Below are 16,456 nucleotides of genomic sequence, written 5' to 3' on the forward strand. Positions count from 1 at the left end.
AGCAACTTGGGGTTGGTATCTTGCCCGGGGAAACACAGCACTATAAATACACACAGAAGAGCAATTAGTCACAGAATCAGATGACAGAACCAATCAGCAGCTGCCAGCTCTCCAATCAGGAAGGACCTGCAGAGACTCCAAAAGGCAGAGGACACACACAGAACAAAATCTAGCCACCGTGATCCAAAATATGGCCAGGGCTGTACCATCAAGTAAAACCTTATTCTCCCACAGCGGCGCAGCAATAGCACGCAGTGGCCACTCCGGACCAAAATGGTGTTGTTTTAGTGCTTTCTATGGCTTTTTCATTGGGACTTCTGAGCCACATGGACACCATAACAAGTGGTCTTCATGTTTACTAACGGCAAATACTCCTAAATTACAAGCATCATATTCAGTTACATGGACTCACCTTATTTCGTGCCAATAGAAATGCAGCTCTGTTCAGTAAGAATCCCTGTGGTGGCTTCTGTGTCTACATCAACATGAAATGGCGCAAGAACTCTGTACTAGTTTCCAATTACTGCTCATCGCTGGTAGAGTTTATCACTGTTAGATGCAGGCCTTTTTATTTACCTTGGGAATTCACTACTGTGCTCATTACAGCAGTATACATCCCACCCAGCGCTAACACTAAAGAGGCGCTCTGCGAGCTGTATAGGGTGATCAGCAAGCTGCAGAACTCCAGCCCCAATGGACCGCTTATTATCGCTGGAGATTTCAACCATGCAAATCTCAAGTCAGTGCTTCCGAAATTTCATCATTATGTAGACTTTGTGACGAGAAAGGCAAACGCACTGGATCATGTTTACACAAATATTCCCAGTGCGTACCAAGCGAAGCCCTGCCCCCACATTGGTTACTCAGACCCCTTGTCTGTCATGCTAATTCTGGCTTACAGATTGCCCATCAAACGCTGCAAACCGGTTCTGAGACAAGTGAGAACCTGGCCTGCAGGAGCTCTCTCTGCTCTTCAGGACTGTTTTGAACACACTGACTGTGACATGTTCAGGGAGGCTGCAACACCACATCAACACATCTGTGACCAGCTACATCAGTAAGTGCATTGATGATGTCACTGTCTCCAAGACTATCCTAATATTCTCCAACCAGAAACTGTGGATGACTTCAGAGGTGCGTGAACTGCTAAATTCTTGAGACTCCGCCTTCAGAGCAGACGGCAAGGGGGTCCTAGAAACAGTGAGGGCCACACTGAGCACTGGAGCCCCTCAGGGATGTGTGCTCAGCCCACTCCTGTTCACTCTGCAGACTCACGACTGTGCAGCAAAGCACAGCTCGAACCACATCATCAAGTTCGACAAGACTGTTTTGGGTCTCATCAACAAGAATGGTGAGTCAGCATACAGAGAGGAGGTACAACAGCTAAAGGACTGATGCAGAGTCAACAACCTGTGTCTGAACATGGACAAAACAAAACAGATGATTGCTAACTTCAGTAGAGCACGGAGAGATCACTGACCACTTAACATTAATGGATCCTCTGTGGAGGTCGCAAGAGCACCAAATTCCTTGGTGTTCACCTGACGGAGAACCTCTCCTGGTCCCTAAACACCAGCTCCATAACTAAGAAGGGCCAACAGCGTTTCTACTTCCTGTGGAAGCTGAGAAAAGACTATCGAGAGTTTCCTAAGCAGCTTCATCACTGTGTGGTATGGTAACTCCACCGTATTGGATCACAAGACGGATGGTGAAAGTGAGAACAGCTGAGAAGATCATTGGAACCACTCTTCCCTCCATCACAGACACCTATTGCATCCACTGCATCTGCAAAGCCACCAGCGATGTGGAGGACCCCACACATCCCTCACACACTTTTTTACCTTGCTGCCTTCTCGCAAGTGGTACCGGAGCATTCGGGCCCTCACTGCCAGACTGCGAAACAGTTTCTTCCCCCAAGCCGCCAGACTACATCAGTGACTGGTCTGACACACACACACACACACACACACACGCAAACACAAACACACACACACACACACCTCACTACCTCAAGCACTTATCTGGACATTTTCATGCACACACGCACGCACGCAAACCTTCAAACATCACGTTATGTGTTGCACAATGCTCAGTCTTTTGCACAACACACTGTAATTGTTGCACTTCTCTAATTCACTGTTGTGTCTGCAGTGTCTTATGTCTGCACTGTCTTGTGTCTGTATCATTCTGTTCTGTCTGGTGTTGCCGTGTATTTGTTTAGGTTTTTTTTAAATTTAATTTAATTTAATTTTTTTTTACAATTTTTGCACACGTGCACTTTATGTAGCCCTGTGTTGATTGTCTGTTATATGTAATATGTAGCACTATGGTCTTTAAGGAATGTTGTCTCGCTTCACTGTGTACTGTACCACTGCACATGGTTGAAATGACAGTAAAGCCACATGACTTGACTTGTCTAAAGCAAGGCACAAGGGATGAAACTAGCAGAAAATACAGAAAAAGAAAATACATAAATACATGAAAGAAACATACACACCAAATACAGACTAAACAAACCAAGAAACAACATAAGATATTTAAATTAACAAAACCTGAGAGTACATTAACTTAAAGACCCAGGAGCATGACATGTGTAGTTGAAAAAAAATGCCCTAAAATAAAAAAATCCTCAGTTCCAACCTTAAGTGGGTTATAGCAATCTGGCTAGTATTTAGAAAATAAGTAACACAGAAACATATTAGACTTTGCTGGTATTTTAACAACACAGCTAAATATATACACAGCAGTGGTGGAGGCACAAGATCTGGCCTTATCTATGCTATTAGCTAGATAATCCAAAGTTTCACCTGCATGAACAGAATTTAATTACGTAGTTGGAGTATATATGCCACAGTATGTGATGAATGTTTTTGCAGCATGGTCCTGATCCCAAGCGGCCATGAAGTCTGAAGCCTGTAAGCTGATTAGAGCTGAGGAACTTAAAACTGTGTGCGCATGCATGCATGCGTGTATTATTTGGTGTGACTGTAAGTGTGTGTGGTATGCAGATCACCTGCTCCTATCAGGATTCATAATAATGTAGAGCAAACGCAAGGTCTGAGATAGATAGGTTAAGGCACTGATGCAGTAATCGGAGACAAAAAGAAGAAGTTACGTTGGGGGCAATGTCCTTGTTTTTCTTGCATCTGAGTGTGTTTGTATTTGTGTTCAGGAGCAGAGTACTAGAAGGCTCTCTGGTGTGTATCAGCCCTCTTAAAGCCTCTGGCTCTTTGCTGATTTGGGGATTTTAGTGGAATTCTATCACAGCTTACAGAAACCTTTTTGTAGCTGCTTGACTGGTGCAGGTCTGCTCACCAAAACATTTGCAGCTAACTGAAATACCAAAAGACAAGCTGAAAAGACATATGAAAAAAGTGTGAATGTATGTCACTTGTCTCCACTCAAACAGTGTTGAGCCAAGGACAGTCAACTTAAACAAGAATAAGTTGGAGGGCTACATTTTTTTTCTGAGCGCAAAGTTTAAGGATATCTTACCCGTTACTTTTGGGATTTTGGCGTCTCTGGATTTAGTGAGCATGGAAAACTCTGGGCTCTTTTCCCCATCAATTACAACCTCCCAGTGGACATTGCCAGGCTCCCAAATAGGTAAAGTTGAATAAATGAATAAAAAAGTAATACTAAAAAAAATACCGTATTAACCTGAAATAAATAAGCACAAGCTGCAAGCTAACTACTTTTATCTTTAGTATAATAGCATTCCCTTACATTTTATATTGCTTAGATAGTGTGCACTTTCTTAGCTTTGGAGATAATACAAAGATTTTGATTATTCTGAAAGGGCATTAATGGCTGATAACATCATTGAATCAATAAAGTAGCCCATCACAACCACAAGTATGCCCCATTATTTTAAATTAAGCACAAATCATGGCAACTGAAGGAACAAGATTCTATTTTAAGATTTTAACAAATTCAGAATTCTGAGTAGATTTATTACAACCTCATTATGTAGTATTTAGAACTAAAAGAAAACATTTACACCTATTCAACTATGTTCATGAAGACTATGATACAAAGAGCTAATGTTTATCTAAAGTTTTAGTTATTTGTTTTGTGATTTATGAATCGAAATTTTCTTTATCTATGATTTTTGTCTGTTAAGTCAGCTTCTGGCTTGAGGGTATTTGTCCTTTTGTCCAGTGGTCCAAATTGATCTTTAACATTGCAATCATAATTCACCATGACCAACCTCTGTGGAGTTATACTGGCTGTTAGAGATTAACATAATCAAATCTCTAATGTGGCCCGACCAATAGTGATAGAACTCAGTAATGGAAACTTCTGTTGGTTGCACCGTGGAACATTTTATTGTATTTTCATTATACACCACACTGTAACACAGATTACATAATTTTAATAAAAAGATAACTGAAATGATCAACATCACTGTCGCAAAAGATCTGTGAAACTTGTGCTTATAATAGGAACTTCTCAGATTTATCACTTTGTATGAGTTATTGATTTTTGACTATTTTTTTACTTCTTTGTAAGGAGGAATAAACGAAGACCAGTGCCCCCACCCCCACCACGCACCGCCCACACACCCACACACCCACACACAAACGGTGGGATGCAAATGAGTAGTGCCTCTAGGCTAAGGATGTTAATAGAGATTGATCTGTTCAGGGTAAAATTAGAAAATAGTGCACATTACTCTCAAATAGTCATTAGAGAACTGACTCATGTGTTTTGCTTTTTGAGATAACTGATGGGGATTGTTTATATAACATATAATTATTTACAGTTAAAAGAAAAGAAAAAAGGAAGTGCTATAAGAATCTAAAGTCCTCATCAGAATCTAGCAAACCTACAGCCAATTCAGATTGAATACCAGCCCTAGTATGTTTATTTTATATTATATATATATATATATATATATATATATATATTCTATTCTCTGTGGCAGTGAACCAACACCTGAAGCAAGATATTTAACCCCTGGATGGTGTTGTAATCAATTGGGAGCTTCCAATACTCAGGAAAATACTGGATTTAAATCCTCCAGAAGCAGAAAAAAACTCCCTTAAAACTCCTTTAAAAACATGATGACAACAGAAAAAAATGAGAATTTAATGAAAATATTGTTCCCAATTCTGTTCATCTGGATGTAGCGTTTTCAGTGGGAGAAATGTTTCATCACTCATCCAAGTGACTTCTTCACTCCCTGAAGTCGCATGAAAATATTGTTGTTATGTATTTATGTAATGTTATGTAATTTGCCTAGACACACCCTTCAATGGAAATTTTATATAATTTCTGTATATGATGAACATAAATCCATCTTAAACTGGCTGACTGGGATATACTGGATATCTGAAGCTAACTTTGTCTCTTGTTTGACCTCTGTTTGTAGTGTCCCCTGCTGCTGAAAGGCTGCGCCACATACTGGGAGAGGATGATAGCACTCCAACACCAACAATATTCACTGAGATGGATACATTACAGCAGGAGGGTGGTGAATTAGAGTGGAAAGAGTCTGCAAGGTACACACACACACAGTAAGGTAACAATTTCTTGAATTCGGGAATTAAAACTTAATTTTCCCTCCTTGTTTTAGATGGGTGAAGTTTGAGGAGAAGGTGGAGGAGGGAGGAGAAAGATGGAGCAAGCCTCATGTTTCCACACTCACCCTCCATAGTCTGTTTGAGCTGAGAACCTGCCTGCAGACAGGAAGTATTCTGCTCGACCTAGAAGGCTACTCACTGCCACAGATCGTGGGTGAGTCATACAGAATATAAAAATCTATATAGATATATAGATTTAATTTGTTGATATTCTAAAAATATTCTTATTTTATTCTTGATAATCCCATATTGTTTAACTAATCTGTCAGAAAACTCTTTTCCTTCGATTATATGTTCCAAGTATTTCATTCGTTTCTCAGAATCAGCACCAGAATACTTGATTAATCCCTAAGGAAATTTACAACTCCAAACTGGGAAGTTTATCATATTATTGTTCTGTAGTATATCAGGATTGTTCCAAATATGTGTACGTTCCCATGGTATTAGTGAAGACTCATTTAATTTAATTCACTCTAGAAAGATTGGCACCTAGTTCAGTCTTTTATTCCGTGATTGCAGATGCCGTGCAGCGCGTCAGCCTCCGCTGCAGCAGCTCTGCAGACCTTGCCCCGACACATACCCCTATGCCCGACTGAGGCCGGGTAGCCATCTGCCCAAACGCGCAGAACCCCACCACAAGCTGGCGTCTGGTGGAGATGGGTGACATTCTCAGAGATTTGACCGACTGAGTCCCATAGCGAGGCTTTTACTGCAGCAAGTGATTCCACTTCCTGATGGCTGAATTTCAGAGATTCCCTCAGGGATTTAAATTCTCGGTGTAAAATCTCCATTAAGGACAACCTTGCGTTGAAGCGGGACAATCGCTTATCGATTTAATTCAGGATGTTGGCAAAGTCTTTGCCGGCCAGCGATGTTGTACCAGGGGGTCAGCTGGGTGACTTGGAGGATGGCATCTCATTCTTGGTTAGGGAAGATGTGCTCTGGGCCTTGGAGATCTTGGAGAGTGTTCAAATTCTCATTGACGTCCTCCAGCGTATTGGAAATAATTAAGCAGATATGGATAGTTATTTGTCAAAGGTTTGGTATACTTTGGTATAAATGAAGGTTAAAAAATGCTTGTTTAATTCTGAGCTACCACTCAGTTCTGACCTACCATTCTATTTTTTCTGCCAAGTCTCTGGAAGTCTCACTTACAGTATTTCCTTTCTGTCACTTACTTTTACGTCACTTCTGTCACTTACCTCTCCTTCCGTCACTCCATTTTTTGTCTTCATCCATTTGATGGACAAGGATGTTTTTCTTATATGTTTTCTTTCTTATCTTATCCTGGCTTAATTCCAGTTTCTTCAAGGCTCTGCCTGTTCAGAGCCTAACCACAGTTCAGAAGTCTGGTGTATTCCTTGGCCATTTGGGCTCCTGGTAGCTAAAATTAGAAGGGACGCAACTTCTTGATTCCCCTTTTCATTTTCATGAAAATGCCCTATACTGCTGGGGCACTGACAATACAAAATACCAGTCGGCTGTACTGATATAGGCCTTGGTGAGTGTTTATCACCAGATATTTCCTGGATGTCTCTTCTATTTCCATCTGAAGGTAAGTCTGGGTGAGATCAATTTTTTGTGTTTGCCACCTGCCACCGCTGTGAATATGACTTCTATCCGCTGAAGTGGGTACTTACAGCACAAGGTACAGGACATGCCTTGTGAAATCTTGGTTATGCGTTGTCCTCCAGTATATAATATTTTTCAGAGTGCCAATTCCTTCTTTGAACATCTGAGCGTGTTTTATTAAGTATCTGTTTCAGTCTTTGAGCCACAGAATGTACACTGCCAATCTCATTGACTTAATTTATTTCAAGTTGAGTTGGATGTGTTTCAACCAGTCACGCCCAAATAATGGCACACCTCATTGCCAGTTTGTTATGTTCTCTTATATAACTTAACAATGTAGTTTGCCATCACCAGTGTGTGAATGTGTGTGTGAATGGGTGGATGACTGAACGTGTAAAGCGCTTTGGGGTCCTTAGGGACTAAATAAAGCGCTATACAAATACAGGCCATTTACCATTTTACCATTTAACTACTTAGACACATTGCAAACCTTTTAGGCAAATGTGACTTACTTTATTAAACATGTTGTGGAATTGCATAAGCAGATCATCTGCACATGCACCACATTTGGTATTGTTCTGCGAAGAACAATGTGTTGCTATTGCTAAATACATAACACACTGTATTCCTCCTTTTGAAGGCTGATGTGCAGATATCCTCTCTGACCCACAGACATCATGACCCATGCCTCTGAAGCCATTATTTCACAACCCCTGAGGTGGCAGCCTGGCGGGCCTCTAGGATGACCTTCTGCTGCTCCTACATCAGTTTCCGATGCACCCCCGTGTTTATATATCCCAATTTCTTGGCTGGTGCCTCCCTTGATGTGGGTTTGGAAGGCTTTGCTTCTTTATCTCGAGGTTTTGTCTCTGTAGCAGTGATTTCCCCAGCTGGATTTTTGGGTTGACATCCGGTTGGCTGCATACCTTCTCTTGGCTGTAGCTGTTGTCTACCACATTTCTGGGACATAATGTTGAAGGGTCTCTGATCTGGATCTGGGTAATGGCACCAAATGTTGAATTTTTGACCAGGCACCCCGAATACAGGGAAGTCTGGAACTGACTCCCTGTTTAAAGAGTCTCTGATTCTTTGAGTATTACCCACTAGGCAAACAGTGCTTAGATGGAGCCAGGGATGAGACTTGCCAAGCTCTAACTGCTTCTCAGCCTTTAAGATATTGATATTGATCCCATGTTTGGCCGGGTGGCCTTGTGGTCAAACCCGAGCCCCCTCAGTCACACTAGTTATCAGATTTATCTTCTCTATTTATGTACATTTGATAACTAAGTAAGTTAGAATTCAGTGGTCTTGAAAAATACTGTCTTACAAGGGGTTAAAAGGGAATGTCCACAATCGCCACGCTTCATGTATTTGTATATACATTTCACCTCTTAACATTCACCAGGTAACTGGCAGACAGTTAAATGGTTTCAATTTGTCACACACTAAAAAGTATGGATTCAGAAAGTGGATTATGTTGAATTTTAAATAAGTTATAAGAGTGATAAGCAGTGATAAGGCTTCCATTTGGATATACCAAATTGATGAGAAGATGTGAGTATAATGTTAACATATTAACTGGGCTGGAATCTTTCTGTTTCAGAGGAGATTGTGGAACAACAGATAACTGATGGTCTCATTCCTCCTGATCTTAAGGAGAAGATTATATTTGTGTTGCTCAGGAAGCATCGTCATCAGACCAAGAAGCCAATCCACCGCTCTCTGGCAGACATGGGAAAATCATCCAATACTGCGTCTAGTAAGCATGTGTATTCTGTGTGTATGCCTTTTTATGTACCAATTAGTAGTTATGAAAGAAAGTAATCTAACCTTCTAATCAACTCCTGACAACCTTTGTTTTCTCCACCATGTTGCTCACTACCTGTTTCACCTTCCCTCACAAAATCACTGCTGTTGCTGCTGCTCTGTCAGGCCGTAGTCCTCAGGTTAATCTGAGTCGTAGCACTAGTTCAGCTTCTGGGATCCACCACTCCACAGAAGACCTACGTTCTCGGCAGTCAAGCAGCCTTGGCCGCCTGCGTGAGTCACACAAACACACACATGTAATACATGCACCACTACACAAGGATACATGAGTTTACAAGATTGACTTTTACTTCTAAATAGGTTCTCATTGGTGTATTAGTACACCATGACATTCAAGTACTGAGAACTTGTTAGTATTTCCAGTTGGTGGCCAGATTTTAAATTCTTAGCTCTTCCTTTCTTAATATCTATGCTTTTAATCTTTTTTTTGATGAGAAAAATTATCCCAGCCAACTCCCAGCTGTTGCATGATTTCAACACCTGTGATGGCTTTGTGTGTGTGTACATATGTGAAATGTGTTAAGCATAAAGTGTGTTTACTTGAGAGATTATTGGTCCTATTGTGTGCACCTTTGCTGATTTCTTATGTGCAGCCATCTGCGTGAAAGGGATTAGTAAAGGATTTGTGTAGTATGTTCTTATTATTTTGCTTTGATTGTATTTGTTCCCAAATCTCCTTCGGGAAAAAAGAGAAGCAAATAATTAAAATATAATCCCCAACAGAAAAGGCTGTTCATGATTAAGTTCATGCTCTTTCTGTTGCTCAAAGGACCATTTATTGGGGTTTATTTACAATTTTCACTAAATGAAACAAAATGTTCTTGATGGGAACATCACTCAAGCATTAAAACCTATTTTCCTTTTATTTTTATCTAATCCAAAAGGTCTCATTTGCTCCATTTACAGATCATGCTCAGAGTAGAAGCATGAATGATATTTCAGACACACCAAGCACTGATCAGGTAACTTATTTTTCAATATTTTACATGTGTGCTACTCTCTATTTTTTATCTACATGTGTCTCTTACATCAGCGGTCCCCAACCCCCGGGCCTCGCACCGGTACCGGTCCGTGAGTCGTTTGGTACCGGGCCGCGAGAGTTGAGGCTCAGATGTGAAATGTATGGTTTTCAGGGTTTTTATCGGTTTTCAGCGTTATTTTGTTATCGTTTTTATCGTTAACTCGGTTCTCCTGGGTCTTTTCAGTGTGTTATGAATAAATCTTCTTTTTTTCAGTACCGGTACTAGTTTTATTTTGTTGTATTTATCTGCGACACCTTAAAGGCCGGTCCATGAAAATATTGTTGGGCATGAACCGGTCCGTGGCGCAAAAAAAGGTTGGGGACTGCTGTCTTACATGTTTGTTCATGCTATACATCAGGGTCATTCTATATAAAATCATTCAAATACGGAAACAATCTGAAAAAGCTTTTTGACCCACTGTTGTACTTTAAGGAGCCTATAACTCCAAGTTTTGGATACTTTCGTTAAATAAAGCCATTGCATAATAAATGACTGTTTTTAAGGAGGTCAGGTGGGAGGAGCGGATTATATGCAAAGTATGGCAGAACAGAGAAGGCATTGGTGATAAGAATACGATATTAAATCTGAAATAGGAGAGCTAAGGAGGAGGTGCTTGCAAGGGTACAGCAATTGTAGGCATGCTACAGCCAAATGGATGCCAGCCGGGATTGTGGAAACTTGGCATTATGTCCTTCTGAACTAACACTAAGCTCATATAATTTGCTCATTTACAAATTCAAAATTCGTGAACCTGCATGAGGTTTATAAAGAGTTGTAGAGTGCCATTTAGCTTTAACCCATCCTTGGTGTGTTGTTGAGTTACAGCAGGCAACTTTTTTTCTTTTCAATTGAAAAGCTTGAAAACAAAGGCTATTTTACACTCTGCTTAGCTGAAACCAACATTACCCAGAGCAGCTGGTGATCATAGGCATTTAAATCTAATGAGTTCCAACATGATAGGTGTTATATTGAGAAATAAGGCTGCCATAGAGCTAAGAAAGAGAGGTAGCATTTTTATTAGCAAAGAAAAGTATTAAACTAGGAGGACTGGAGTTGGAGATACCTGATCTACACAGACAGGAACCCAACACAAAGCTACTCAAGAACCCAAATCAACAAGTAACAAACTGATGGACATTTAGGCTTGAAACCTGTTGTCACGGGTGGGGTGCCAAGAGTGAGAGGACCCTAATGCAGAGATAGTTTAACAAAAAGTGAGCTGTTAATTTGGCCGACAACATGGTATAAAATACAAAACACGAAGAACAGAAGAAATATATAACGTCAAATTACAAAACTGGGTGTGAACCAGGAGACACCAGGGAAAAAGTGAGCTGACACTCTGATCAGGGACAATTAGAGACTCAGACAACAGATACACATAGCAGGGTGATTAGGAAAGTGGAGACGGCAGGGGAAAATTAGGAGTAACAAGTGAGGCATAACTGCATATAATGGACAGGACACACTGGCCCCCAAAATAAAACAGAAGCGTAACCACTGAAACAGAGACAAAAACACACAAACTTGACATAGACGAAAGGTAAAGAGAGACACCACTGGCTGCACAAGGAGACATAAAAAGCCGAAAGACAGGAAATAGTCAAAGGAAGTGGAAAGGGAAATAAAAGAGAACATATTAACATGAATAGACTAAACAGAAGGGAACTCGCAAAGGAGGAAGGGAACATAGAAAGTAACAGATTTTAACCGAACACAAGGTACACAAAACAAGGCACTGGCAAAATAAGACTGGAAGTATAGAATGCAGAGAGGCAACCTTGACACACAGAAAGGGAAACAACCACAGAGACAAGACTGACTACACAAGAAGGCACAGGCAACACAGGGGAGCATGATAGAAAAAAATTAAAGAACAAAACCAATCTGAAAACTATATAACCAAACTAAGAGCCTAAAATATAAATACTAAGTGTGAATGCAAGACCCATACACAACAATATTTTATTTACTGCTTCAGTCCATGCATGTTATCTAGGGGTAGCTTTTCAGCTGCTCAGAAGCCGTGATGCCTCACTTGTGCTCTGTACTCTGTATCCTCCACACATGCCTCCTCAGTACCTGACATATTACTGAAATAGGGAGAAAAAATAGAAACAGCTGTGGCGTCCAGCCTCCTGTAATCACTTATCACTCATGACCGGGTTCAGAGACAAACAGGAAGACTCCGCTCAGGTGGGTCTGCTGGCCCAGACAGGATGAGTCCCCACAATAGCGGTCATTAGTGAGGGTGGTGAGATGGAATACCGAGCTGTGATTGACTGCTAAGTGACAAAGACCAAAGAATTGATTGTGGACTTTAGGAGGACAAGGAAACCCTTGACCTCTGTTTCAATCTAGGGGGTCGATGTGGACATTGTACACGACTATAAATACCTCGGAGTACACATAGAAAATAAAATGGACTGGGGTAAAAACACATATGCACTCTACAGGAAGGGCCAAAGGCATCAACATCTGTCGGACAATGCTCAGGATTGTTTAAGAGTCTGTTGTGGACAGTGCCATCCTCTATGCTATTGCATGATGGAGCAGCAAGTTACGGGTCGCAGATGGCAACACACTCAATAAACTGATTCGCAAGGCCAGTAATGTTGTGGGGACAGAGCTGTACTCCCTTAGGGTGGTGTTGGAGAGGCGGCTGTTGTCCAATCCATGATGTTGTTCAATAAGGACAATGCTGGATAATACCTCCCACCTACTCCATGACGTGCTGGCCAGTCACAGGAGCACATTCGGTGAGAAACTGAGATTACCCAAATGCACCACTGAATGACACAGGAAGTCATTCCTGCCTGTGGCTATCTCCCTGCACATCTCCGCCATCTAATGCACAGCACGCACTGCAGTAGTTACACCCTTTTGCAGATGCGCTACAGTAAAATGAAACAGGTTAGAGTTAAATGTCAATAATATATATTTCACCTCTGTAATATTCTTGATATTTAAATTGAGCTGCTTGTATATACAGGGAGTGCAGAATTATTAGGCAAGTTGTATTTTTGAGGAATAATTTTATTATTGAACAACAACCATGTTCTCAATGAACCCAAAAAACTCATTAATATCAAAGCTGAATGTTTTTGGAAGTAGTTTTTAGTTTGTTTTTAGTTTCAGCTATTTTAGGGGGATATCTGTGTGTGCAGGTGACTATTACTGTGCATAATTATTAGGCAGCTTAACAAAAAACAAATATATACCCATTTCAATTATTTATTTTTACCAGTGAAACCAATATAACATCTCCACATTCACAAATATACATTTCTGACATTCAAAAACAAAACAAAAACAAATCAGCGACCAATATAGCCACCTTTCTTTGCAAGGACACTCAAAAGCCTGCCATCCATGGATTCTGTCAGTGTTTTGATCTGTTCACCATCAACATTGCGTGCAGCAGCAACCACAGCCTCCCAGACACTGTTCAGAGAGGTGTACTGTTTTCCCTCCTTGTAAATCTCACATTTGATGATGGACCACAGGTTCTCAATGGGGTTCAGATCAGGTGAACAAGGAGGCCATGTCATTAGTTTTTCTTCTTTTATACCCTTTCTTGCCAGCCACACTGTGGAGTACTTGGACGCGTGTGATGGAGCATTGTCCTGCATGAAAATCATGTTTTTCTTGAAGTGTGCACTTCTTCCTGTACCACTGCTTGAAGAAGGTGTCTTCCAGAAACTGGCAGTAGGACTGGGAGTTGAGCTTGACTCCATCCTCAACCCGAAAAGGCCCCACAAGCTCATCTTTGATGATACCAGCCCAAACCAGTACTCCACCTCCACCTTGCTGGCGTCTGAGTCGGACTGGAGCTCTCTGCCCTTTACCAATCCAGCCACGGGCCCATCCATCTGGCCCATCAAGACTCACTCTCATTTCATCAGTCCATAAAACCTTAGAAAAACCAGTCTTGAGATATTTCTTGGCCCAGTCTTGACATTTCAGCTTGTGTGTCTTGTTCAGTGGTGGTCGTCTTTCAGCCTTTCTTACCTTGGCCATGTCTCTGAGTATTGCACACCTTGTGCTTTTGGGCACTCCAGTGATGTTGCAGCTCTGAAATATGGCCAAACTGGTGGCAAGTGGCATCTTGGCAGCTGCACGCTTGACTTTTCTCAGTTCATGGGCAGTTATTTGGCGCCTTGGTTTTTCCACACGCTTCTTGCAACCCTGTTGACTATTTTGAATGAAACGCTTGATTGTTTGATGATCACGCTTCAGAAGCTTTGCAATTTTGAGACTGCTGCATCCCTCTGCAAGATATCTCACTATTTTTGACTTTTCTGAGCCTGTCAAGTCCTTCTTTTTACCCATTTTGCCAAAGGAAAGGACGTTGCCTAATAATTATGCACACCTGATATAGGGTGTGATGTCATTAGACCACACCCCTTCTCATTACAGAGATGCACATCACCTAATATGCTTAATTGGTAGTAGGCTTTCGACCCTATACAGCTTGGAGTAAGACAACATGCATGAAGAGGATGATGTGGACAAAATACTCATTTGCCTAATAATTCTGCACTCCCTGTATATTAGAGCTATCTCTTATATTTTGTAAACTTTGTAATATATTGTATTATTTAATCAATTTAGTCTGTTACTGTTATTGTCTTGGAGCAACTGTAACCCACATAATTCATGATTCATGATTTTGATTCTGAACCCTGACAAGGCAACCCTGTAAAATGAAAACCATTTCAGGTGACTACATCATGAAGCTCATTGAGAGAAGGCAAAGGGTTTGTAGCACTGTCAACAAAGCAAAGTGTGGCTACTTAATATAAGAGATATTTCCACATGTCAGCACTGGTACAGATGTGTCTGCTGGGCATGCTTTCTGTTTAGGACAAAGCAGAGTGTACTCAAGAATTGTCAGAGATAACATAGTTATTGAAACAACAAGAAAATAAGGCAGGCTATGCAAGTTTTAAGACACCCAGCCTGTAGAAGCTCAGGTAAAGTAACTACAAGTTTAACTTGGCTGTTTTGCTCAGATGAAGAAGACAAGTCATGTTTTTGCTACCTTTCTGTGTGTCTTTCTTAAGGCTGTGCATTCCAGTACACTACTGCACAATTAGAGCGTGATTAGGCCAGACAAACCACATGTACTAACTAGACTCCCTTTCTCTGACCTTTTCCCTGAATGACTCAAACTAATATTACCTCCTGCAGCTGAGCTTAACCAAACCCCTCTACAACACCATAACAACTGAAAGAAGGAGAATAATAAGTGAACTGTGTACAGTATGACTGCCAAAGGCAACTAAAACTCTGGAATGTGTGACGTGGCTTTGAAATGTGTCGTTTATAGTTTCTTAGTGTCAAGAAGTTAGGAGCAGCATTAGCAGATTATGAAGAGATTTTAGTTTAAGCAACATCATTCCAAGACCAAGTGTTTCTGCTTTAGAATAAACTACTGTAATCACAGAGAAAGAAGAGTAAACAACAGGGTTTCAGTGCTTGAGCTGTTCCAGCGATCATCATAGGGAATGTGAGGCACTCGAACAGTAATACGCTAATTAGGACCACGGTGAGTTTAATTTTATGCGCTTGCTATAGAAATGTGAAGGGGTTATACCAATCTAAATCTGGTCTAGTTCAGGACACGTTACTCTGAAGGAAAACTTCTCTTAATTTTAACTATTAGCCATGGCAATGCATCTATGTTACTTCCCAAGAAACTTTTCAATGCTGCTGCTGGTGGAATTTAGTTTAAGCCAACACACAGTTTAGAATTCCTTCATCAGCTGATGCAGAAGTAATCCAAATGAGTGTGGCTGTGGTGAATGGCTGTGGATGATTTTATCAGTGGATTCTGACTATCCTCTGTATCCATATAAAGTCCAAATTTTATGTATCCACAATGCTGTCACAAGGCCAGATAGAAAAGGTTTTACAATCTCATACCAAAATTTCTGCATTTATTTTAAGCTCCTTATTGTATTATATTTAGATTTTGATTTAATGCTTCACTTTTTTGTATTTTGTTCAGTTGAGCTCCTTCTGTAGTGTTTTTTCTACCTCCCTGAGCTATTTTTATTTTGTGATATTATTAATTTTTTTGAGCTAAGTTGTTTTTTGATATTTTTTTTTGGTGCTGTAACATTGTTATTTTCCAACATTTGGGACAGATAAAGTACTTTTCATTCTCCATCATCATCTTCTTATTGGTGTTGTCTCAAGTGAAAATGGTAAATGCTCAAGGGGATAGAGGAAACTCTAGGACTCAGCCTCTATAGATCCTGAATGTTTACATCTGTGTACCATATTATCATATTACTTGTTCAAATCTGTCCCAAGAAATATCATTGCAGGAGGACCACAGGACACTATCTGCCAAAATGTTTTACTGAGGAGTTCCCTCAATAAAAAAGAAGTCAATAAGAACGTTTTTTGAGCTTTGTTGTTGTCCAGCTGCTGTTGCATTTT

At 40.6% G+C, this 16,456-nt stretch overlaps 1 protein-coding gene across 1 annotated transcript in view; it reads left to right on the forward strand.

Annotated features, from left to right (window-relative positions):
• slc4a5b (solute carrier family 4 member 5b) overlaps nucleotides 1-16,456 on the forward strand; it is a 61,613-nt gene that overhangs the window by 10,610 nt on the left and 34,547 nt on the right. Inside the window, exons 4-8 of the mRNA XM_080303408.1 lie at nucleotides 5,375-5,504; nucleotides 5,579-5,739; nucleotides 8,761-8,916; nucleotides 9,090-9,197; nucleotides 9,891-9,946. Of these exons, the coding sequence (XP_080159534.1) occupies nucleotides 5,375-5,504; nucleotides 5,579-5,739; nucleotides 8,761-8,916; nucleotides 9,090-9,197; nucleotides 9,891-9,946 (611 nt within the window). The remainder of the gene's footprint in view (nucleotides 1-5,374; nucleotides 5,505-5,578; nucleotides 5,740-8,760; nucleotides 8,917-9,089; nucleotides 9,198-9,890; nucleotides 9,947-16,456) is intronic.

Source organism: Astatotilapia calliptera, chromosome 7 (genome assembly GCF_964374335.1).
Source record: "Astatotilapia calliptera chromosome 7, fAstCal68.1, whole genome shotgun sequence".
Taxonomy (NCBI): Eukaryota; Metazoa; Chordata; class Actinopteri; order Cichliformes; family Cichlidae; genus Astatotilapia; species Astatotilapia calliptera.